Here is a 25,729-nt window from a genome sequence, read left to right on the forward strand (position 1 = left end):
CCCGCCTTTAAAATGCTTCCACGCATGCGTCGAAGTCATGCGACGCATGCGAGGGACGGCGGGCGCCTGGACATGTACGGTAGGTCTGTACTGACGACCGTACATGTCCGAGCGGGCAGGATTCCAGCGGACTGTTTTAAAACAAGTCCAGGAATATTTGTCTGCTGGGAAAAGGCCCGGCGGGCAAATGTTTGCTGGAATTCGGCCCGCTCGCGCCCACACACGACCGAACATGTCTGCTGAAACTGGCCCGCGGACCAGTTTCAGCAGACATGTTTGGTCGTGAGTATGGGGCCTTAGAGGTGGCCGCAGTCTGCATTGGAAAAGGGTCCTGTGCATCTTTGGCTCCATTTCAGGTGCAAATTCAGGAAAAAATCCGGACCTGATTCGCACCTGAATCAGTGAACAGGGACGCACCGGGCCCCCTGCTGTGACCCGTGGCCACATCAGTGTCAACCCAGCCTAAGTCTTTATGAATAAGCTAATAATAACATTTGAGTGGCATAAGCTCTGATGGCCAGCCCTTCAAATTGTTTTGGTTTGTGGACATTGAAGTTCAGAGTTTACATTTTTGTGCTACCATGATATCACTACTGAAGATGAACCTGTCCACAATGGCTGTTTGATGTTGCTGCATGGATAGTGAAGGTATAAAACTGAACAAAAGGAAGACTGTGGAGGTTGAAATGACAGGAAATTATTTTCCAGGACAAATAAATAACTTGTGGAATTTCATAAAGTGATACTAAAGCAAAGCCTGGACTCTTGCTTGGATTAAACAAACAAAGAGAGATTTTGTGACTACAGTGTCAAAGTGGTTATTGGAAAGCTTCTATCGTAATTTTTGATCAAAATTGGATATGACTCCCATTTTACTGGTCCTACACATCAAACACAAGTGTGAAGGCTCAACATTTGAGTGACATCATCTGGGCGGAAGACATCTGATTCCCCTGCAACCACAATATTCCATCACAGTTTATCTTCATATTGTAGACTGACAAGCTTATTCGATAAGGCAGAGACAATATGAAAGGGGCAGGAACCAATCATAATGATTTTTTACTGACCCGACTACAGTAAGTTTAAATCTAATTGGATACAGCATGTTTATAATTATTGCTTATAATTTATTTAAATTATTGTACTGCCTTAGCCTCGATTCACATCTATGCATGCTGCTTTTGAGCATTTCTGCAGTGCTTTTTGTTGTGCTTTCTGCATTTTTGTAACCATGTTTTGTGGGTTTTTTTACATTCACTGTATATAACTGATTGCTAAGGAGAAGGTTGGGAAGCCGGCCACCATGTCCTTAACAACCGATAAGTCATCAGCTGTCAATGGACTTTCAGCTTACAGCTGAATGTAAGAAAAAAATTGCGGCTAAAAAAATTCACGAAAAAAAATGGTGTGGGGTCTCACCAAAATCCATACTAGACCCATATATGAGCATGCAGCATGGTAGGTCAGGAAAGGGAGGGGACGAGCGAGCACCCCACCCCCTAAACCATACCAGGCCGCATGCCCTTAACATTGGGGGGTGAGTGCTTTGGGCAGGGGGGCTCTGCGCCCCCCCACCCCAAAGCACCTTGCCCCCATGTTGTTGGGGTTAAGGGCCTCTTCCCGACAACCCTGTTCGGTGGTTGTCGGGGTCTGCGGGCACGTGGGGCTTATCGGAATCTGGAAGCCCCCTTTAACAAGGGGACCCCCAGATCCTTTAACAAGGGGACCCCCGGACCCCCCCATGGTACCCCTACCCATTAAAAATAGCTCCGAGCTGTCTTCTCCCACCTCTCCCGGTGCCGTCTTCTCCTGCCACCGTCTTTCCCGGTACTGTCTTCTCCCCAAGCCGTCTTCTTCCACTGATGTCTCTCCCGATGCTGCCGGATACCCGCTAAAAACAAAAAAGCCCACTCTTGTCCTGAGGCTGTCTTCCTCCGTTGTGATGTCACCCACCGTCTGACATCTCTTATATAGTATATAGTGTGGCCATTCAATGACATCACGCGGAGAGACCACTCCACACTTATACATGGACATCTCTTGGTTAATGTGGATTATGGGGTAGATCTAAAACCTTTTGGGGGTAAGGTGGGGCACTGGAACTAAAATATAGAATCTCAATTTTTTTTTAGTGATAGCTATTATTAAATAGCACCTGCAATTATAAACTGATATAAACAAAGTTTAATTGCAGACCGGTTTTCACCTCAATTCCCACCTGTGTGCATTTTCCATTCAGCTTCAGATCAAGGGGGTGATTTGATCTACATATGATATTGATTAAAACAACCCTTCTGGTTAGGCCCCTTTCACACTTGCAGACCATTTGTTTCATCAGTTCAGTCATGTTTTTTTTATTTTTTACATCAGTTTTTTACATCTGCCAGCTAGAGTCCTTAAACACTTGAGTACCGGAGCCATTCTTTCATGCAAAAACTGACCGTTTGTCCGTTTTTCATCTAATGTTGTCTGATCCATTTTTTCAAAGGGCGAAAAATAGAACTTTGATGCTTTCCAAAAAAGGGATGTTGACAGAAGCAGATGTAAATGAATGATCATCCATCTCCATCCGTTTTTCGATTGAGATGCATTGATGTCTGTTTTTTCATCCGTCAACGACAACAAACAGTCTGCATGTGTAAAAGGGGCCTAAAACTTAAAAAAGAGAAAAACATTTTTAAATAAAATGTGATTTTACTTTTATTATTTCAATTTTTTTTACCCATTAACATTTAAACCTTATATCATTTTCATTTGTTTTCTTTGTTAATATTTTTTGTGTGTGTCACATTAATAACATATGCAAATAATAAAAGATCCCCAAAAATCCTTGAATCATTGAGTTACTTTTGCATTTTGCAATTCTTTGTACCCGAAATGTAATTTTAGTGTCATTTTAATGTCATTATAAGGGCTCTTCCACACGGGGCGGATCAGTGATGATCTGCCCCGTGAACCTCCGCTTGCTCAGCGGGGATCGCTCCGTTGATCCCCGCTGAGCCGGCGGATGACAGTGCGGTCTGCGCACACTGTGCAGGGACCGCCCTGTCTTTTCTCCACTCTCCTCTATGGGGGGATCAGATGAACATGGACCGTTCACCCGATCTGATCACGGATGGAAAAATAGGGTTTTCCTCCGTCTGCAGAATCGGAGAATTGCGGAACCGGGCATGATCAGGTGTCAGCGGATGTTCATCCGCTGACACCTGCGATCTTATAGGGACCAATGTATGTCCCTTTTTCATCCGTACATGGATGGATGAAAAAGCGGACATACGGTCCGCCCGTGTGAAAGAGCCCATAGTGGGATAAACGATAGGAGATTTAATTATTTTTTAATCAACCATAGCACTGGTTGTATTCAAATCAACACTGGTTAAAGTAGGGGGAGAAAAAAAGCATTTTCTTTTATGTTTTTGTCTATAGATTGCATAAAAAATAAAATAAGTCATTAAGACTGGGGTGCCGAACCAATGGCCCGCGACCTCCTGCTCTGGGAGAGCGAGTTGGCAAGCCCAGATCATGGGTAATAATAGTTTATAAAAAAAAGTAAGAGTACAGTGATTATGTGTTGACCAAACAGAGCGTTTTCGCAACACTAGCAAAACATTATTTTTCATAAAAAATGCACTAGGTGTCACTATACATTCACTATTTTTTTTGCATATGTGGCTCACTATAGTTTGCAGTATGCTTTCATACTGTTTTCAATTTCTTTTTATTGATTTATAAAAAAAGTTTACAATTATACAAAATTCATGAAAATATACATTTACTTCTTCTCCTGTGTGTCGATAAAGGACCTTAATTGTTATCTATTAACTTCCCTATTCCCATCCTTCTTCTTCAGGAATTCTACAATCTCACTTCTACTTCTACTATCTTTCCAATCCCATTCACCCTGCTATACCAAAAAAAAAACGCACATCACCACACCTGCATCTCCTATTCCCTCCTTCTTTTCCACCTACACCCCCTTAAGGGGTTGATTGTTCCTTTCCATTTATAAGTATTCTATCTTTCTTGTTGAGGACCGAAATTCTTCCCATTTTTGCCATATCCCTGGCATTTGATTTCTTATATAACCTTCTTCTCTTATCTGTTCTTCCATGTATTGTATTTCATTCATTTCACATATCCATTCTGTTATCGTCATATCAAACTGGCACACACTAGGATTTTGAACTGCAATCAGGTACTTGCACTACATGCAGTCATGGCCAAACATATTGGCACCCCTGCATTTCACATAACACAGAAAATTGTTGCAAATGTTTAGATATTATCGTATTTATTTCTTTTGTTTGTATTGGTATGACACAAAAAGAGGCAGAAACGAAAAGCCAAATCTGACACATTTCACATCCAGTATTAGCATCCTCAGATAAAAATTTGGTAGTATACCTCTTAGAAAAAATAACTGAAATCAATCGCTTCCTGTAACAATCAATGAGTTTCGTACACCTCTCTACTGGAATTTTGGACCACTTTTCTTTCTCCAACCCTTCTCAGATTGGAAGGGTTCATTTTTCCAACTACTGTTTTGAGATCTCTCCACAGGTTCTCTATGGGATTTAGATCTGGACTAGGCATGTGCATTTAGTTTCGTTCCGAATCGAAATTCGGACACATTTTTCGGACATTCGGATGCATACGAATTCCCGAATTGTAATATTAACGAATTTAACCAAATCCGAACGAACGTTTTCGAATCGAAAACCCGCGGACGAAATTCGATCTAATTCGAAAACAAATTCTATTCGAATCGAATTCGAAAACAATTCGATTCGAAAACAAATTTGAATGAAAATTGAAAGCAAATTTGAATCAAAATCTAAAAAATATAAATCGATTTCTAAAAAAGAATACAATAAAATAGAATATAAAATAATAAAACAATAGAATGAAAATCAAAGAATAGTAAAGAACAGAATGGAATTTAATAGAATGTAATCAAATACAATAGAATATGACCTGGCTTCTTCTATCTATCTTCCATTTTCTGAAATTCGAAATTCATATAGAATGAACTCAAATTCGAATAGAAAAATATTAGAAGAGTAGAATAATAAAAAATATATATATATATAAATATATTTTATTCTGCTCTATTCTAATATTTTTCTATTTGAATTTGAGTTCATTCTATATGAATTTCGAATTTCAGAAGATGGTTATATATATATAAATGTAATCGGTTAAAAATCCATGCATGCTCAGAATCAAGTCGACGCATGCTTGGAAGCATTAAACTTCGTTTTTTTCAGCACGTCGTTGGGTGAAAAATTGGGTTTATATCCACTTTAATATTCCATTTACACTGCTTCTATTGTGATCTGAACAGATGAATACAGTGAAACCTCGGATTGCGAGTAACACGGTTAATGAGCGTTTCGCAATACAAGCATTTATTTTTGGTAAATCCTGACTCGGTTTATGAGTGTTGTTTCGCAAAACGAGTAGGATTCAAGGCACAGCGGTGTGCAATACCGTATTTGGCCAGAGGAGTGGGGGTGCCGGAGCCGATCGGAAATACCCTGAAAAACGTGGAAATACCCCGTTCCTGAGCCTTCCTGAGTTCAGCCAAGCTATCCCCGAGCCTTTCCGAAGCTCTTCGGCGCCCCCACCTCTGGTCACATGCAGTATTGCATGCCATAGTAGTCAAAGCAGAACAAATTATTTTCTTTCCATTGAATTCTATGGGGAAACTCGCTTTGATATGCGAGTGCTTTGTATTACGAGCATTCTCCTGGAACGGATTAGGCCTCGTAATCCAAGGTTCCACCGTATAGGTTTTTATTCCTTGCTAAATAAACAAAAAAAAGACAGAAAATGCATTTTTTTCTTCATTTCTGTTATATCATTTTGCAAATAAATAATTCTCATAAATTTAGGCAAAAATGTATACTGCTACACTTTGTCAAAAAACAAATCAGTGTATATTAATTGGTTTGTGTGAAAGTTATAGCGTCTACAAACTGTGTATATACAGTATCTCACAAAAGTAAGTACACCCCTCACATTTTTGTAACTATTTTATTATATCTTTTCATGTGATAACACTGAAGAAATTACATTTTGCTACAATGTAAAGTAGTGAGTGTACAGCTTGTATAACAGTGTAAATTTGCTGCCCCCTCAAAATTACTCAACACACAGCCATTAATGTATAAACCGCTGGCAACAAAAGTGAGTACACCCCTAAGTGAAAATGTCCAAATTGGGCCCGATTAGCCATTTTCCCTCCCAGGTGTCATGTGACTCGTTAGTGTTACAAGGTCTCAGGTGTGAATGGGGAGCAGGTGTGTTAAATTTGGTGTTATCGCTCTCACTCTCTCATACTGGTCACTGGAAGTTCAACGTGGCACCTCATGGCAAAGAACTCTTTGAGGATCTGAAAAAAAGAATTGCAGCCCTACATAAAGATGGCCTAGGCTATAAGAAGATTGCCAAGACCCTGAAACTGAGCTGCAGCACGGTGGCCAAGACCATACAGCAGTTTAACAGGATGGGTTCCACTCAGAACAGGCCTCGTCATGGTTGGCCAAAGAAGTGCACGTGCTCAGCGTCATATCCAGAGGGTGTCTTCGGGAAATAGATGTATGAGTGCTGACAGCATTGCTACAGAGGTTGAAGGGGTGGGTCAGCCTGTCAGTGCTCAGACTATATGCCGCACACTGCATCAAATTGGTCTGCATGACTGTCGTCCCAGAAGGAAGCCTCTTCTAAAGATGATGCACAAGATAAACTTATTTGGTTCAGATGGTGTCAAGCGTGTGTGGCAGCAACCAGGTGAGGAATACAAAGACAAGTGTGTCTTGCCTACAGTCAAGCATGGTGGTGGGAGTGTCATGGTCTGGGGCTGCATGAGTGCTGCCGGCACTGGGGAGCTACAGTTCATTGAGGGAATCATGAATGCCAACATGTACTGTGACATACTGAAGCGGAGCATGATCCCCTCCCTTCTGAGACTGAGCAGCAGGGCAGTTGTCCAACATAATGACCCCAAACACACCTCCAAGATGACCCCTGCCTTGCTAAAGAAGCTGAGGGTAAAGGTGATGGACTGGCCAAGCATGTCTCCTGATCTGAACCCTATTGAGCATCTGTGGGGCATCCTCAAATGGAAGGGGAGGAGCACAAGGTCTCCAACATCCACCAGCTTTGTGATGTCATCATGGAGGAGTGGATGAGGACTCCAATGGCATCCTGTGAAGCTTGCCACTGGAGAGGGTTAAGGCAGTGCTGGAAGGTAGATCAGTGATGGAAGGAGGGGTGGGATGGAGTGTTAGCTCCTGGGACAAGGTAGATCAGTGATAGAAGGAGGGATAGGATGGAGTGTTAGCTCCTGGGACAAGGTAGATCAGTGATGGAAGGAGGGATAGGATGGAGTGTTAGCTCCTGGGACAAGGTATAACAGTGATGGAAGGAGGGATGGAGTGTTAGCTCCTGGGACAAGGTAGATCAGTGATGGAAGGAGGGATGGAGTGTTAGCTCCTGGGACAAGGTAGATCAGTGATGGAAGGAGGGATAGGATGGAGTGTTAGCTCCTGGGACAAGGTAGATCAGTGATGGAAGGAGGGATAGGATGGAGTGTTAGCTCCTGGGACAAGGTAGATCAGTGATGGAAGGAGGGATGGGATGGAGTGTTAGCTCCTAGGACAAGGTAGATCAGTGATGGAAGGAGGGATAGGATGGAGTGTTAGCTCCTGGGACAAGGTAGATCAGTGATGGAAGGAGGGATGGGACAGAGCGTTAGCTCCTAGGACAAGGTAGATCAGTGATGGAAGGAGGGATGGGATGGAGTGTTAGCTCCTGGGACAAGGTAGATCAGTGATGGAAGGAGGGATGGAGTGTTAGCTCCTGGGACAAGGTAGATCAGTGATGGAAGGAGGGATGGGATGGGATGGAGTGTTAGCTCCTGGGACAAGGTAGATCAGTGATGGAAGGAGGGATGGGACGGAGTGTTAGCTCCTGGGACAAGGTAGATCAGTGATGGAAGGAGGGATGGGATGGAGTGTTAGCTCCTGGGACAAGGTAGATCAGTGATGGAAGGAGGGATGGGATGGAGTGTTAGCTCCTGGGACAAGGTAGATCAGTGATGGAAGGAGGGATGGGATGGAGTGTTAGCTCCTGGGACAAGGTAGATGAGTGATGGAAGGAGGGGTGGGATGGAGTGTTAGCTCCTGGGACAAGGTAGATCAGTGATGGAAGGAGGGGTGGGATGGAGTGTTAGCTCCTGGGACAAGGTAGATCAGTGATGGAAGGAGGGATGGGGCAGAGCGTTAGCTCCTAGGACAAGGTAGATCAGTGATGGAAGGAGGGATGGGATGGAGTGTTAGCTCCTGGGACAAGGTAGATCAGTGATGGAAGGAGGGATGGGATGGAGTGTTAGCTCCTGGGACAAGGTAGATCAGTGATGGAAGGAGGGATGGGATGGAGTGTTAGCTCCTGGGACAAGGTAGATCAGTGATGGAAGGAGGGATGGGATGGAGTGTTAGCTCCTGGGACAAGGTAGATGAGTGATGGAAGGAGGGGTGGGATGGAGTGTTAGCTCCTGGGACAAGGTAGATCAGTGATGGAAGGAGGGGTGGGATGGAGTGTTAGCTCCTGGGACAAGGTAGATCAGTGATGGAAGGAGGGATGGGGCAGAGCGTTAGCTCCTAGGACAAGGTAGATCAGTGATGGAAGGAGGGATGGGATGGAGTGTTAGCTCCTGGGACAAGGTAGATCAGTGATGGAAGGAGGGATGGGACAGAGCGTTAGCTCCTGGGACAAGGTAGATCAGTGATGGAAGGACTGATAGAGTGTTAGCTCCTGGGACAAGGTAGATGAATGATGGAAGGAAAGATAGAGTGTTAGCTCCTGGGACAAGGTAGATGAGTGATGGAAGGAAAGATGGAGTGTTAGCTCCTGGGACAAGGTAGATCAGTGATGGAAGGAGGGATAGGATGGAGTGTTAGCTCCTGGGACAAGGTAGATCAGTGATGGAAGGAAAGATGGAGTGTTAGCTCCTAGGACAAGGTAGATGAGTGATGGAAGGAAAGATGGAGTGTTAGCTCCTGGGACAAGGTAGATCAGTGATGGAAGGAAAGATGGAGTGTTAGCTCCTGGGACAAGGTAGATGAGTGATGGAAGGAAAGATGGAGTGTTAGCTCCTGGGACAAGGTAGATGAGTGATGGAAGGAAAGATGGAGTGTTAGCTCCTAGGACAAGGTAGATGAGTGATGGAAGGAAAGATGGAGTGTTAGCTCCTGGGACAAGGTAGAGCAGTGATGGAAGGAAAGATGGAGTGTTAGCTCCTGGGACAAGGTAGATCAGTGATGGAAGGAAAGATGGCGTGTTAGCTCCTGGGACAAGGTAGATCAGTGATGGAAGGAAAGATGGCGTGTTAGCTCCTGGGACAAGGTAGATCAGTGATGGAAGGAAAGATGGAGTGTTAGCTCCTGGGACAAGGTAGATGAGTGATGGAAGGAAAGATGGAGTGTTAGCTCCTGGGACAAGGTAGATCAGTGATGGAAGGAAAGATGGAGTGTTAGCTCCTGGGACAAGGTAGATGAGTGATGGAAGGAAAGATGGAGTGTTAGCTCCTGGGACAAGGTAGATGAGTGATGGAGGGAAAGATGGAGTGTTAGCTCCTGGGACAATGTAGATGAGTGATGGAAGGAAAGATGGAGTGTTAGCTCCTGGGACAAGGTAGATGAGTGATGGAAGGACAGATGGAGTGTTAGCTCCTGGGACAAGGTAGATGAGTGATGGAAGGAAAGATGGAGTGTTAGCTCCTGGGACAAGGTAGATGAGTGATGGAAGGAAAGATGGAGTGTTAGCTCCTAGGACAAGGTAGATGAGTGATGGAAGGAAAGATGGAGTGTTAGCTCCTGGGACAAGGTAGAGCAGTGATGGAAGGAAAGATGGCGTGTTAGCTCCTGGGACAAGGTAGATCAGTGATGGAAGGAAAGATGGCGTGTTAGCTCCTGGGACAAGGTAGATCAGTGATGGAAGGAAAGATGGCGTGTTAGCTCCTGGGACAAGGTAGATCAGTGATGGAAGGAAAGATGGAGTGTTAGCTCCTGGGACAAGGTAGATGAGTGATGGAAGGAAAGATGGAGTGTTAGCTCCTGGGACAAGGTAGATCAGTGATGGAAGGAAAGATGGAGTGTTAGCTCCTGGGACAAGGTAGATGAGTGATGGAAGGAAAGATGGAGTGTTAGCTCCTGGGACAAGGTAGATGAGTGATGGAGGGAAAGATGGAGTGTTAGCTCCTGGGACAATGTAGATGAGTGATGGAAGGAAAGATGGAGTGTTAGCTCCTGGGACAAGGTAGATGAGTGATGGAAGGACAGATGGAGTGTTAGCTCCTGGGACAAGGTAGATGAGTGATGGAAGGAAAGATGGAGTGTTAGCTCCTGGGACAAGGTAGATCAGTGATGGAAGGAAAGATGGAGTGTTAGCTCCTGGGACAAGGTAGATGAGTGATGGAAGGAAAGATGGAGTGTTAGCTCCTGGGACAAGGTAGATGAGTGATGGAAGGAAAGATGGAGTGTTAGCTCCTGGGACAAGGTAGATGAGTGATGGAAGGAAAGATGGAGTGTTAGCTCCTGGGACAAGGTAGAGCAGTGATGGAAGGAAAGATGGCGTGTTAGCTCCTGGGACAAGGTAGATCAGTGATGGAAGGAAAGATGGAGTGTTAGCTCCTGGGACAAGGTAGATGAGTGATGGAAGGAAAGATGGAGTGTTAGCTCCTGGGACAAGGTAGATGAGTGATGGAAGGAAAGATGGAGTGTTAGCTCCTGGGACAAGGTAGATGAGTGATGGAAGGAAAGATGGAGTGTTAGCTCCTGGGACAAGGTAGATGAGTGATGGAAGGAAAGATGGAGTGTTAGCTCCTGGGACAAGGTAGATGAGTGATGGAAGGAAAGATGGAGTGTTAGCTCCTGGGACAAGGTAGATGAGTGATGGAAGGAAAGATGGAGTGTTAGCTCCTGGGACAAGGTAGATGAGTGATGGAAGGAAAGATGGAGTGTTAGCTCCTGGGACAAGGGAGATGAGTGGTGGAAGGACTGATAGAGTATTAGCTCCTGGGACAAGGTAGATGAGTGGTGGAAGGAAAGATGGAGTGTTAGCTCCTGGGACAAGGTAGATGAGTGATGGAAGGAGGGGTGGGATGGAGTGTTAGCTCCTGGGACAAGGTAGATGAGTGATGGAAGGAGGGATGGGATGGAGTGTTAGCTCCTGGGACAAGGTAGATCAGTGATGGAAGGAGGGATGGGATGGAGTGTTAGCTCCTGGGACAAGGTAGATCAGTGATGGAAGGACTGATGGAGTGTTAGCTCCTGGGACAAGGTAGATGAGTGAAGTGCTATGTGGCAGTAGAGGGAGTTATGGATGATGTGATGGAGGATGTGGCGGTCCCCGGTCTGTAGATGATCAGAGATGGATGAAGAAGGGATGTGATTCTCGGACGGTACAGTGATGGAGGGGGAGGGGTGATGACACGTCCCCGGTACGGTGTACGGGGAGGGGGGAGGTTCCGGAGTCCCGTCCAGTGTACGTCCCGGATGGGAGGGGGATGTGTCGGGGAGGCGGCCCGGGGAGGAGTCGGGGTCACAGTGGTGGGTTTGTTTCCTCCGGTCACATTCGGCGCCGTGTCCGTGCTGTGTCCGCCCGCCCGCTAGCTCCGGGTGTCCCCCAGCATGGCCCTGATGAGAGCCCGCGCTCTGTACGACTTCCGGGCGGAGAACCCGGGTGAGGTGTCTCTGAGGGAGTCGGAGGTGCTGAGCCTGTGCAGCGATCAGGACATTGAGGGTTGGCTGGAAGGAGTGAACAGTCGGGGGGAGCGGGGACTCTTCCCGGCCTCCTATGTAGAGATCGTCCGGGGAGAAGCACTCAGTCCTCCACCACCCCCTCCACCTACCGACCGCTATGCCAACCTCCCCCCAGGGGGGTACGAGCCAGCTCAGCCTCCTCCCCCCACTTACCGGGGACAGGAGTCCTTCCAGGGGTTGCCCCGTCCCGCCGCCCTTCCCTACCAACACAGCCAGCCCAGTGATGACGATTGGGACGACGAATGGGACGACAGCAGTTCCACCGCCGCCGACGAGCCCGGTGGCACCCCTACCCCCGGTTTCTATGGAGGCGGTTTCAACGACTACGAGAGCAGCCGGTACCGCATGTCCACCCGTTCCGAGATGCCCCCAGGCTACAACACCACCAGCTCCACCGCCTCCTCCGCCGCCAAGGGAACCGCCACCGTCAGCCGTAACCTCAACCGTTTTTCCGCCTTCGTCAAGAGCGGAGGCGAGGCGTTCGTTCTGGGCGAGGCGGCGGGCTTCGTGAGAGATGGCGACAAGCTCTGCGTGGCCCATGGTTCGAATGGGCCAGAATGGCAGGAGAACCCCTACCCGTTCCATTGTTCCATCGATGAGCCCACCAAGCAGACCAAGTTCAAGGGGATGAAAAGCTACATCTCTTACCGCCTGCTACCCAACCATACCAACCAGCAAGTCCACCGCCGGTACAAACACTTTGACTGGCTCTACGCCCGGCTGCTGGAGAAGTTCCCCGTCATCTCCGTGCCACGCATCCCCGAGAAACAAGCCACCGGCCGCTTTGAGGAGGACTTCATTTCCAAGCGCAGGAAAGGCCTGTTGTGGTGGATGGACCACATGTGTAGCCATCCGGTGCTGGCTCGCTGCGATGCCTTCCAGCATTTCCTCACCTGCTCGGACGAGAAGGCCTGGAAACAGGGCAAGAGGAAGTGTGAGAAGGATGAGATGGTGGGGGCCAACTTTTTCCTCACCCTCACCACCATGCCCGGATCCCCGGTGTTGGAGCCTCAAGAGGTAGACGGAAAACTGGACGCCTTCAAGGCATTCGCCAAGAGGATGGATGAAAGTGTGCTTCTGCTCAACCAAACTGCTGGCGAGTTTGCCCGTAAGCAAGCTACGGGCTTCAAGAAGGAGTACCAGAAAGTTGGACTGGCTTTTAAAGGTTTGGGCCAAGCCTTTGAGATTGACCAACAGCCCTTTTCAGCCGGTCTGAACAAGGCGATGTCCTTCACGGCGGATGCCTACGACGCAATTGGGGAGATGTTTGCCGAGCAGCCCCGTCAGGACCTGGATCCAATTATGGACTTGCTGGCAGTCTACCAGGGTCACCTGACCAACTTCCCAGATATCATCCACGTTCAGAGAGGTAACCATGCTTGCCTGTTTTGTCTATCTTATGCTTTCTGCAGATATTTGTAAGTCAATTGGGAAAATAAATTGTAGCTGTAGTCTGGCCAACCTTGTGTAATAAACCTCTTACCGGAGGAAAGGATCGCACACTTCAGATTTCCGTTCATCGTGATCTGTCTTTCTTCACTCCTTTCCTGGGGTTCATTCATAGGAGGAATCATTTTATAATTGAAAAATAGCAGTAGAGATGTTATTGGATTTTTACAGCAACCTTTCTTTTCTTGGGGGGTGGAGTATCAGGCTTATGTATCCTTCCTTATCAAGTGACTTTAGGGAGGGGGGGTTCCTCCAGAGGTTGCTAGGGGGTCCCTGGAGAAATGTATGCCTTTCAGATAAGCTCCCACTGACACTATTGATCTTTTTAGCTATCTGTAAGGGGTTCATTCTTTCCAATGACCACAAATATAAGGAGTATTTTTCCCACTGACCATCACTCTAATGCAGTGGTCTCCAAACTGCAGCCCGAGGGCCAGATGCGGCCCTTCGCTTGCCTTTATGCGGCCCTTGGAGCTCTATCCCTCCCAATGATACGAGACAATATTCTGACACCGACAATAGAGGACCATTTCTCCCACTGACACCACTAATGGGGCACTATTCCTCCCTATGATACCAGCAATGGGGCACTATTCCTCCCCCTAATACCAGATGTTTACTAACAATGATGCCAGGAAAATTTTCACTCCCACTGGCCAAAGTCCGGCCCTCCAAGAGTCTGAAGGACAATAAACCGGCCCTTTGTTTAGAATGTTTGGAGACCCCCTGCTCTAATGTATCATGAGTTGTAAATATACGCGGCCATTTTTAGCAGGGGTTCCCCGAGACCGGAAGGTTACTTTAAGGGTTCTGTGTAGAGACCTGCTGCTCTAATCCAACCTTTCTCAGTCAGGGTTCCATTGAACCCTAGAGTATCTCCAAGTTCCTAGGGGTCCCTTCAGTAATTAACAATTTATGTCTCTCAAATATATGTATTTGGCCAGTAACACCATTGAGCCTTTTAGGGAGTTGCAATGACCATAAATATAAGAAGTCTTCCCTCTGATGATAATGTACTGTGAGCTGTAGATATAGTAATTATTAGCAAGGGTTGCTTGAGACTAGAACAGTGGTCTCCAAATGGTGGCCTGCGGGCCTTTGCTTGCATTTATCCAGCCCATGGGGCTTGTCTTCTTCCAGTGGCACCAATGATGGGGCATTATTCCTTCCACTGACACCAACGATGTGGCATTTCTTCTCCCGTTGACACCATTGATGTGGGAAGCTATTACTCCCATTGACACCAATGATGGGGGAGCCATTTCTTCCGGTAAACAATTATGGGTCACCAATCCCCCCCCACTGACGCCACCGACGGGTCACCAATCCCCCCCACTGACGCCACCGACGGGTCACCAATCCCCCCCACTGACGCCACCGACGGGTCACCAATCCCCCCCACTGACGCCACCGACGGGTCACCAATCCCCCCCACTGACGCCACCGACGGGTCACCAATCCCCCCCACTGACGCCACCGACGGGTCACCAATCCCCCCCCCCCCTGACGCCACCGACGGGTCACCAATCCCCCCCCCCCACTGACGCCACCGACGGGTCACCAATCCCCCCCCCCCCACTGACGCCACCGACGGGTCACCAACCCCCCCCCCCCACTGACGCCACCGACGGGTCACCAATCCCCCCCCCCCCACTGACGCCACCGACGGGTCACCAATCCCCCCCCCCCCCCCCCTGACGCCACCGACGGGTCACCAATCCCCCCCCCCCCCCCACTGACGCCACCGACGGGTCACCAATCCCCCCCCCCCCCACTGACGCCACCGACGGGTCACCAATCCCCCCCCCCCACTGACGCCACCGACGGGTCACCAATCCCCCCCCCCCCCACTGACGCCACCGACGGGTCACCAATCCCCCCCCCCCACTGACGCCACCGACGGGTCACCAATCCCCCCCCCCCCCCACTGACGCCACCGACGGGTCACCAATCCCCCCCCCCCCCACTGACGGGTCACCAATCCCCCCCCCCCCCACTGACGCCACCGACGGGTCACCAATCCCCCCCCCCACTGACGCCACCGACGGGTCACCAATCCCCCCCCCCCCCAATGACGCCACCGACGGGTCACCAATCCCCCCCCCCCCCACTGACGCCACGACGGGTCACCAATCCCTCCCACTACCCACTTTATTTTTATCTGGTGAAACTGTCCTAAAAAAGTGGCAGTTGGAAGGTGAGACAAAACATTTACTACTGACGGGGGCGCTTACAATGTTAAGCTTTTATTCATTTATGTGAAACCTTTATACCAAAAGGGGAAGCAATTTGCTCTAACTGCCTATAAGGTGTTAAGCTGGCCATCGAAGTTCAGCAGGAATGAGTGATTTGTGATTCATCTATGGGCAGGCTGGTTGTGCTGAAGTCAATCTATTGATCTATTTCAGTACAACCAGCCTGTCTGATTATTTCTGTATGTTCACTGCTGCTGGCTATAGTCAGGGCAGCAGTGATCATTGTATTCTGATGGCTGGGAAACCTCCCGCTGTCTGAATACAATAGCTTAGTGGAAGGGATTTCCTCATCAGCACTGACTGTGTTGATCAAGTGATTTGAAAATTGCATACTGTTTTTTCCGCCTTAGTTAAAGCGGTGGTTCACCCTTATTGACATGTTTTTAGCATAAAATGAGGCATAGTAGCGCGAGCTACAGTATGCCTGTCTTAATTTTTTTAGTCCCGTACTCACAGTGTAATCGTAGACACAAGATTCCGATTCCCCGCGGGGAATGGGCGTTCCTATGGAAAGGTGATTGACGGCCGGCTCTGGCACGTCGCGCTCCCCGAAGACAGCCGGAACAGGTCTCGGCTCTTCACAGCGCTATGCTGCGCCTGCGCACAGACTATGCGCTGGCGCCGTGAAGCGCCAAGTCCTATTTCGGGTATTTCCGGAGAAGCATGACGTGCCAGAGCCGGCCGTCAATCATGCTGCCTCTCCATAGGAACGCCCATTCCCCGTCGGGGGTTGGAATCTTGTCGATACGATTACACTGTGAGTACCTGACTAAAAAAATAGACAGGCATACTGTAGCTCGCGCTACTATGCCTCATGTTATGCTAGAAGACAGTGACAGTGCTGGTGTCCAAGGATGGCTACATCTCCCCTGCACTGAGTGGAGACAGTATAGGGCTTGGTTTGTGCTTACAGTTGGAGGGGGTTGGGCTATGTTTTTACTGCCCCTCTTAAAGCTGCAAAGGCAGCCGGATGGGGTAGCACAAATGCCATGGCTAGGGATGAGCTCCGGCGTGTTAGCACAGTCCATGTGCAGAGGCCGCCAGGAAGTCTGCACGCCGCTGTGCTAATCGCAGGCAGGGAGACATATTCCCGATGATCGGCTGCAGAGATCGGGAAATGTCTCCATGCCTGTGGTTAGGGCTCTGCACGTGGATTGTGCGAACACGCCGGAGCTCATCCCTAGCCATGGCTATGACGCTTTAAGACGTAGCAAAACATATCAGCCCTGCCCCATTTGGTGGTACTGCCGCAGAAGAAGCAACACAACCTTGAGTCAAACGCTAGACTTGTGGTGTGGTGTTCCCATTCAGCTGTCAAAAGGCAGCATTGCCACTTGAATGCATATCAGCTGGACTTGTGCCACTCATTGAAAAGCAATCCAATGTGGATCACTCTTCAAAGAGTGACAGTTGTAAATGAGCCCAAAGACAGGTTTGTTACCAGCCAGATCACCAGGTGAGAATATATAAAAAAAAAAGCCTTAAAAATGACAACTAAATGCAGCCACCGTATTTAAAGATTGGTAGGCTGCAACATACTGCTTTAAGGCTAGGTTCACATGTCCAGTTCAAATTTCTCCTCCATTTTCACATGTTCAGCTGCGATATTAATAATAATAATATTTTTTTTTAGATGCAGTTCAGATACAGTTTTTTGGAGCTGGCAGCCACCGGCGTCTTTAACATTAGCTGGTTAAGGAGCCGGGAAGCATAAACTTGGGGGGGGGGGGGGGTGGGTGCGGCGGGATCTGGGGGCCCCCATGTTAAAGGGGGCTTCCAGATTCCGATAAGCCCCCTGCCCACAACCACCGGCCAGGGTTGTGGGGAAGAGGCCCTTGTCCCCATCAACATGGAAACAAGATGCTTTGGGGACAAGGGCTTCTTCCCCCCCCCTAAGCACCCCCATATGTTGAGGGCATGTTGCCTGGTATGGTTCAGGAGGGGGCCTGCCCTCTCCCTTTCCTGCCTGCCAGGCTGTGCATGCTCAGATAAGGGTTTATTGTAGATTAGGGGGAGCCCCCACATGGTTTCTTAAATTTTTGTATTACTGGCAATTGTCCTTTTTTTTTAATTTATTTATTTATAAATCTGTTTTGCTGCAGAAGGTTCTATACCCGGTGCAGATGCGCCACTTTATGGGACAACTAAGGGGATATTCCCCCCTTCCTGGCCTGCCAGACTGCATGCTTGGATAAGGGGCTGGTATGGATTTTTTTTGGGGGGGGGCTCCTTCCCCTTTTTTTTTTTTTTTTTTTGAAGATTGAATTTGTGCTCAAAATTGATCCGATGTGCGATTTCAGATGTGTTCCCATAGAAGGCACATTTGAACCGCACAGCAGTGCTTAAAAAACGCCACTGCATTGCACATATGTCAACCGGCTCCATAGAAAGCCATTTTGATTCACATGTCATGCGAATCAGATGTGGTTCAAAACTCCTATATGTAAATGGAGACTAATGCAATTGCTGCAACTTGTTTACGATCTAAACCAGATACGTTTGTCCTTTACCGCCTTATTTGACAAGAATTAATAAGTCTAGTGCATTTAAAGTAAAGCACCTATTTCTTAGGATAGGATGAACATAACCCGATGCCCTCGTGTCACCTGCATGATCCTAAAGAACCATCAGATACATGTGGGACCTACAAGCCTGATCTGACCTGTTGTAAACTTGTAAAACAACATTCTCCATAAACATGCATGCCTGGATCACTTGATGCCAGTGCAGGCTGGGGGAGGGGAAGCACATCTGGACACCCAATGCTTGTGGCTAATATTTATTTCCACTGAAGGGTGACTGGTGACATGTATAGGAGGTGATCTAGCTTGGGTAGATTGGGTAACGATCCTTCCACATCTGTTAGCGGAGGGGGATTGTGTCATAATTGATTCCTGGGTTATGAAATGATTGGCATATTGCCCAAAGTGTTTTGTTTCAAAATTCATAGGATAATCCAGGGTTTCTCAACCCTTTTCCAGTAAAGTCACCCTTTTTAAAATTATTATACAGGATTTATATAGCCCCAACAGTTAAATTCTGAACAATCTCAATGCACCCCATTCTAAAGTGTAAACAACTAATAATTTCACATAATAGAGCAATATCCACACATGTAGGACACCCAACATTAGAGATGATTTATTCTTCTAAAGCAGGGACCTCCAAACTTTTGAAACAAAGGGCCAGTTTACTGCCCTTCAAATATTAGAGGGGCCAATACTGTGGCCAGCGGAGGTAGAAAATGCCCTGGCGTTGGGTATGGCAAAGGCTTGGTGGTCAGTGGGAGTAAAAAAAAAGTTACATCATTGGTGTTGGTGAAAGGCTAGTGCCCCATAGGCAAGCAAAGGACCACATCCGACCCACGGGCCGCAGTTTGGTGACCTCTGTTTTAAAGCAAACACACCTTTGCACACTGGTACTGACTAGTATTCCAGTGTTTCCTTTTTCTGTTTCTCTGCCTCACTCAGCGAATGTGACCCCAGTGATGGCTGAGAGGAGCAGGGGAGGAACAAACAAGGATGTTCTGCAGGCGCCCGACAGCCTCCTTATCAACCACACTGGTGTAGTTGGGCAGCGGATCTGCCCACTCGCTGAGTAGGTGGATGACAGGTCCGTGTCTGCTCCACTGATGCAGAGTGGACACTGACACCGCTGTGTCATCTATGGGCTGACGAATAGAAATGTACCATGTGTCATCCGATCCGCCAGACATGTCCGCTGGCATCCGTCGCTCCATAGAGAGTAATGGATGGTCTGATCGTATGTAACAACTCACCCTAGCTCCACCACACTATGAAGGAATAGAGAGCTGAATGTTGGTGCTCAGGCTGGAATGTCCAAACCACTTCAAATATGTAAAGAAAGCCATACACACACAAAGCTTCTTCTTTGCAAATGTTTATTCCAGCACTGACATCACTTGCAATATGTCAAACTAACGCGTTTCGGCTTTAAGCTGAAACACCTTAGCGTTTGTCATGTTGCAATTGCTGTCAGTGCTGGAATAAACATTTGCAAATAAGCTTTTGTGTGCTGGCTTTCTTAAGATGGTCTGATCGGGTCTGCCTGAAAAACTGATGGGTAGGCACGATCGGTCCATCAGTGTCCAGAGTGTGAGAGGGGCCTCGTGCTTATTTGATTGTTCTTTTTTGGCAAATTGCACAACGACTGGATAATAAAAGCAAAGTGGCTATCTGACTAGCTGTGAGGTCGGACAGTCACCCCCTTCCATGCCATCCAACAACACAGCTGGCAAGGAGATGGATGGTTGTTCTGGTACATGGCACTTTTCTTCATCTATAAGCACTTGCCTGAGACAAGTGTGTCACTGGGAATGTAGGGAAGGGAAGCTTGTCACTAAAATGTTCCAGGCAGGCGGGCATGTGCTTGGAAAAGTGCCAAACCAGCCAGCTCTTTGCCAGCTGCGTTGTCGGATGGCTGTGGAGGGAGGAGGGGTGCTGTCTCCGATATATAGTTTTATATTTAATGTAAATGCAATATACAGTGTTGTGTTTTATTTATTTATTTTTTATTAATTTTTTATTATTGATGGGAATAATATTAGATTTTTTTTAAACTGCAGAAAGTATATATTCACTGCCATTACAAATCCTTAAAATAAAGAGGTCCTTATTTAGATGAGTGAAGCCATGCAGATGATTTCTGCTCAGCTAGGCATCCAGTCCCAGCACAGGTACATCCTAATAACATGAACTCTTCTTGTTGCATCAGTTACACGGTTTCCTTTATTAGACCAGGCAAATGACTTCCCTTTTGAGATCAGTGTGACTCTGGTTCCAGTTACTATATTACTAATATAAAATAGCTCCTCCTATGTGGTGTTTGTATCTAAAGTGTGACATATAACTCAACTCAACTTTCAGTTTAAATCGGCAATTTACTTTCAATTTACATCAAAGCAGAAGCTCTGCAACGTCTTAGTTTATTTTTAATTTTTTTTGAAGCAGCCACATCCTGAGTAGAAAAGCCTATCTCCTGCCAGCATGCTGCAGAGAAAACTATGCTCTCTGTATGGAAATAGTAGTATCTATGAGAGGTTCAGAACACTTCCTGCAGAGCTCTCTATTCAGCAGGGAGCATGATCCTTACCTATTGGAGAACTCTGACTTAGGTGGAGGCATAAAAACACGCGTTTGCCGATAAAGACACTGAAAACATACAGCGAATATTTGTATTTTTTCTGCGATTTTGGGCCGATGTTGCCCTGCTGTACTTATGGGGTTTTTCATAGGTCATGTGACTCAAAAACCGCTTCACAAACATAACACGGGTGTGTTCAATGATGCGTTATTTTAATGCTTTTGAACTGTTCTTCTGTCCTTACTTTTTTTACTGAACAAAAATGCAGCAAGCAGGATTTTTAACACCACAATGTAATCGCAATGGACCAGTGTGAAGACATGCATAGAATTTTTAAAGGGATATATTTTTCTTGCGCTAAAGGTGCCAATAATTTAAATTGATGATATTAATTAAAAAGTTGAATATAATACTCGAGTATAAGCCGAGGACCTAATTTTACCACAAAAAAACTGGGAAAACGTATTGACTCGAGCAGGGTTTGACAAATTTGCTTGGAATCTAGGAGCCAGCTAAAAAGTTAGGAGTCAGAAAATGTGCTCCGTCCCGACGAGCTTGCGCACAGAAGCGAATACATACGTAAGTAGCGCCGCATATGTAAACGGTATTCAAACCACACGTGAGGTATCGCCGCGATCGTTGGAGCAAGAGCAATAATTCTAGCCCTAGACCTCCTCTGTAACTCAAAACATGCAACCTGTAGATTTTTTTAAACGTCACCTATGGAGATTTTAAAGGGTAAAAGTTTGTCGGCATTCCACGAGCAGACGCAATTTTGAAGCGTGACATGTTGGGTATCAATTTTGAAGCGTGACATTATCGGGATAACTTTACTGTTGTCTTACACTTTTTTTAATTAAAAAACTATTTGTTTCCCAAAAAAGTGCGCTTGTAAGACCGCTGCGCAAATACGGTGTGACAGAAAGTGTTGCAACGATCGCCATTTTATTCTCTAGGGTGTTAGGATAAAAAATATATATAATGTTTGGGGGTTCTAATTAGAGGGAAGGAGATGGCAGCCCTAAAAAAGGGCTGGAAAACTCGACTTATACTCGAGTATATACAGTAAATATTTAAGAACTAATTTTTGTGCATTCTGCATTTTCTGTTTCGGCACCAACATTTCCATTCAGTGCACCTCTAGTATTTAGTGGCTGTGTGTGTTGCACCTCATTTAAAGCGGTTGTAAACTCAGATAATGTTACCCCAAATCAGCAATGTGCAATTTCATCTTGCTGTTTAGCAGCTATGCGCTACACACATTATACAAATAGAACGCTCTTACTTGAAAAAAATGACTTTTTATGCTCGCCTTTGCTTGTACTCAGCCGCTGCCATTATGACTCCTGTCTTCTGCGTTTCAGTAGTATTTTGTGTCCATAATCCCGCACGTGCGCATTCCTTCCTGAAGCCAAGCCTCGTTTTCGTTTCAGACAGACAGGTTCTGTCCTCGGCTCTGCGCTCCAACCCCTGTGACATAGCGAGTCACATGGGGTTAGAATCAGCTTCTCAGGGAGGGAGTATCGCAGGATCTCGGGGCTGACGTCAGTCAGAGGAAATTACGCAGCCCTGGGAAGTACACAGTTTTCCGGCCAGAAGAAGAGCCGGCCGGAAAAACGGCACTAACTGCGCATGTGCCGATTCTGTCATTCATTCGAAAATTACAGATTACACAGAAAGGGATAAAGTAGGAAGCGTTTTACATAGAGAAACTTGTTTATAAGGTAGGAAAGGTTGATAAGGTGGAAATAGCACAGGAAGGGTTTACAACCACTTTAAAGTCCCAGGGGGGCAAACTCATGTTTTTAGGGATGAAGGTGCACTACTGGGGCACCGGACCACTTCTTTTAATTTTTGCTTTTGGGCATGTGGTCACGTGTCCTTTCTATGCAGACATGGGGTGGTTCCTTACTTATGCCTGGGTTTTCAAAAAGCAAACTTCTTTGAGATATCCTGTTCAGACTGACGTAGTATTGTGGCTCTTTTTATTAGGAAACCAAAGGAATTGGTGTGGTTGTTCCTATGATATTGTGCCGTGCATCTCCCCTAATATGGGTTTCTTGTGGCTGTTTTGGTGGTGACAGAGTGAGCCGGAACGCTAAAGTAGACCAGGGATCGACAAATCCCGGGCGCCAGGTCGCCATGGCGACTAGAAATGGTGTCCTGGCGACTTGGCTTGGCGCCATCTGGTGGTGAGCCGTTGGTATTACAAGTTATTACCACCAGATGTGTGAGCTGGCGCCATCTGGTGGTGGCCGTTGGTATTACAAGTTAAGCATTACAAGTTAAACAGCAATTCTAATGTTATTTTTCACTGCCATCTTCTTCTCTCCAATTAGAACCCCCAAACATTATATATATATATATATATATATATATATATATATATATATATATATATATATATATATATATATATATATTATACATTTTATCCTAACACCCTAGAGAATAAAATGGCGATCGTTGCAATACTTTCTGTCACGCCGTATTTGCACAGCGGTCTTACAAGCGCACTTTTTTGGGAAAAATTACACTTATTTTTTATTAAAAAATAAGACAACAGTAAAGTTATCCCCTTTTTTTTTTTTTTTTTTTTTTTTTTATATATATATATATATATATATATATATATATATATATATATATATATATATATATATATATATATATATATATATATATATATATATATATATATTATGAAAGATAATGTTATGCCGAGTAAATTCATACCCAACATGTCACGCTTCAAAATTGCGTCCGCTCGTGGAATGCCGACAAACTTTTACCCTTTAAAATCTTCATAGGTGACGTTTAAAAAAATCTATAGGTTGCATGTTTTGAGTTACAGAGGAGGTCTAGGGCTAGAATTATTGCTCTCGCTCTACCAATCGCGGCGATACCTCACATGTGTGGTTTGAACACCGTTTACATATGCGGGCGCTGCTCACGTATATGTTCGCTTCTGCGCGCAAGCTCGTCGGGACGGGGCGCGTTTTCTGGCTCCTAACTTTTTTAGCTGGCTCCTAGATTCCAAGCAAATTTGTCAAACCCTGAAGTAGACGATTTGTGTCTACATCACAGCTTGACCTATGGAAGGGGGGCTGACTATGCCGGGATAGGTAGATCTTTTATTTCTGTGCAATTCTGTATAAAGGGGAATGGTGAGTGTGTTCATTACACACCACCTCTCCCTTCTTGGCTATGTATGCTGAGGATGAAGATAAAGGGACACACCACACTCCTCTCCCACTCCTTCATACACATATAATGTATACTGTAGTGTTGCAGAGCACAGCTTGTACACATGGGTGTAGGAACCCTTACAAATCTGGGGGGGGCAGCATTTTTACTCGCCACCTACACTGACCCCCGACACCTACCTGACACATACACTGACCCCCGACACCTACACTGACCCCCGACACCTACCTGACACATACACTGACCCCCGACACCTACCTGACACATACACTGACCCCCGACACCTACCTGACACATACACTGACCCCCGACACCTACCTGACACATACACCTACACTGAAATATGTAAAATGAAGTACAGCGCTAAATGAATAAATAAATGAATGTCAATAGGTGCAATTATTAATCCTCAGGAACCGGATTAATAATTTACTGATTTTCATGATGTTATTCCTCAGGGCTTTCAGCATCATGTAAGGGGTTAAATTATGAATCCTGCTAGGTATTTGGCATGTCGAATTCCCTGAGGGATGCATTATATAGCAGGATTAACCCCAAGGGGTTAAATAATCCTGCTATATGATGTATGCCTCAGGGAATTCGACATGCCAAATACCTAGCAGGATTCATAATTTAACCCCTTACATGATGCTGAAAGCCCTGAGGGATAACATTATGAAGCTCAGTAAATCATTAATCTGATTCCTGCGGGGAGGGGACTTTTGGCATGTAACGGTCTCGCTGTCTATACTCTCCTCTCCCTAACTTTTAACTGCTGCTGCTGACCGGCGGTTGCTCTGCCTCCCTCACTCGTGACTCACTTTTTGTTGTCCATCGAGTTGTTCCACTTCCCGGTCCCAGATGAAGGCTCTGAGCATTTCCAGGTCCGGTCAGAGAGGAAGGGTGGAGAAGACAGCGGCGGCTTACAGATGCGCGGGCTGCCTTCGCGCATGCGCCGCCCGCGTTCAAGGACTGGCCAACCACGCCAGAGCACATGATCACATTCGCCCAATCCCAGGGCGCCATCTGCCGCAAAATGGCGGTGACAATAACGGTAACGGAGTTCAGAAAAATGACACAAGTCCTCCTAACCTGGGGGGGATTTTACAATACCTGTCCCCCCCGCATTATTTCCTGGGGGGGATTCGTCCCCCCCGTCCCCCCCGGTTCCTACGCCCATGCTTGTACAGTATAGTAGATGAAGAACAAGTGCTGCTGCCTCTCTGTCTGCTTCAAAAAGGAAGAGCTACAACAGCCGTTGATTGATATAATGCAAGCTGCTAGGATTGTGCCACTTGACAGCCAAGAATGGTAAAAATAAAATATTCAGATGTCAAATTAAATGTAGTGCCACCATCCCAATAAAAAGAAGACCGTTATACAGACAGACAACTTGTCATGGAGGTAAAAGCTGACGATTTTCTGATAGCAAGTGCCAGGAAGCTTAATAGAATCTTTTGTAAAGATTTTAACACCTTGTACAAAGCATATTAACCACTTCAATACAGGGCACTTCCCCCCTTCCTGGCCAGGCCAATTTTCAGCTTCCATCGATGTCACACTTTGACAATTGTGCAGTCATGCAACACTGTACCCAAACCAAATATTTAAAATTTTGTCTTGTTTACTGTTATAACATTTTGTAAATACGTTTTATCTTTCACTGAGGCTGCAATAATGGGCACTGAGGTGGCACTGATGGGCATTACTGATAAGGAGGCACTGGCAGGAATTACTGATAGGCACTGATTGGCATCATTTGCGGGCGCTGATTAGCATCACTGCTGGTCATGGGTGACATATCTGGTGTTCATCAGTGGTGAGTGGTCCTGGGGGGTAATAATCCCCCCCCCCCCCCGTCAGGAGAGCAGCCAATCGTCTCCCCTC

General features: G+C 46.5%; 1 protein-coding gene across 1 annotated transcript in view; it reads left to right on the forward strand.

Annotated features, from left to right (window-relative positions):
* The first annotated feature begins 11,588 nt into the window (after positions 1–11,588).
* The window catches only part of SNX18 (sorting nexin 18), a 62,737-nt gene continuing 48,596 nt past the window's right edge, over positions 11,589–25,729 (forward strand). Inside the window, exon 1 of the mRNA XM_040339355.1 lies at positions 11,589–13,197. Coding sequence (XP_040195289.1) covers positions 11,697–13,197 — 1,501 coding nt within the window. The 5' untranslated portion in view covers positions 11,589–11,696. The remainder of the gene's footprint in view (positions 13,198–25,729) is intronic.

The sequence above is a fragment of the Rana temporaria genome, chromosome 1, assembly GCF_905171775.1.
Source record: "Rana temporaria chromosome 1, aRanTem1.1, whole genome shotgun sequence".
Lineage (NCBI taxonomy): Eukaryota > Metazoa > Chordata > Amphibia > Anura > Ranidae > Rana > Rana temporaria.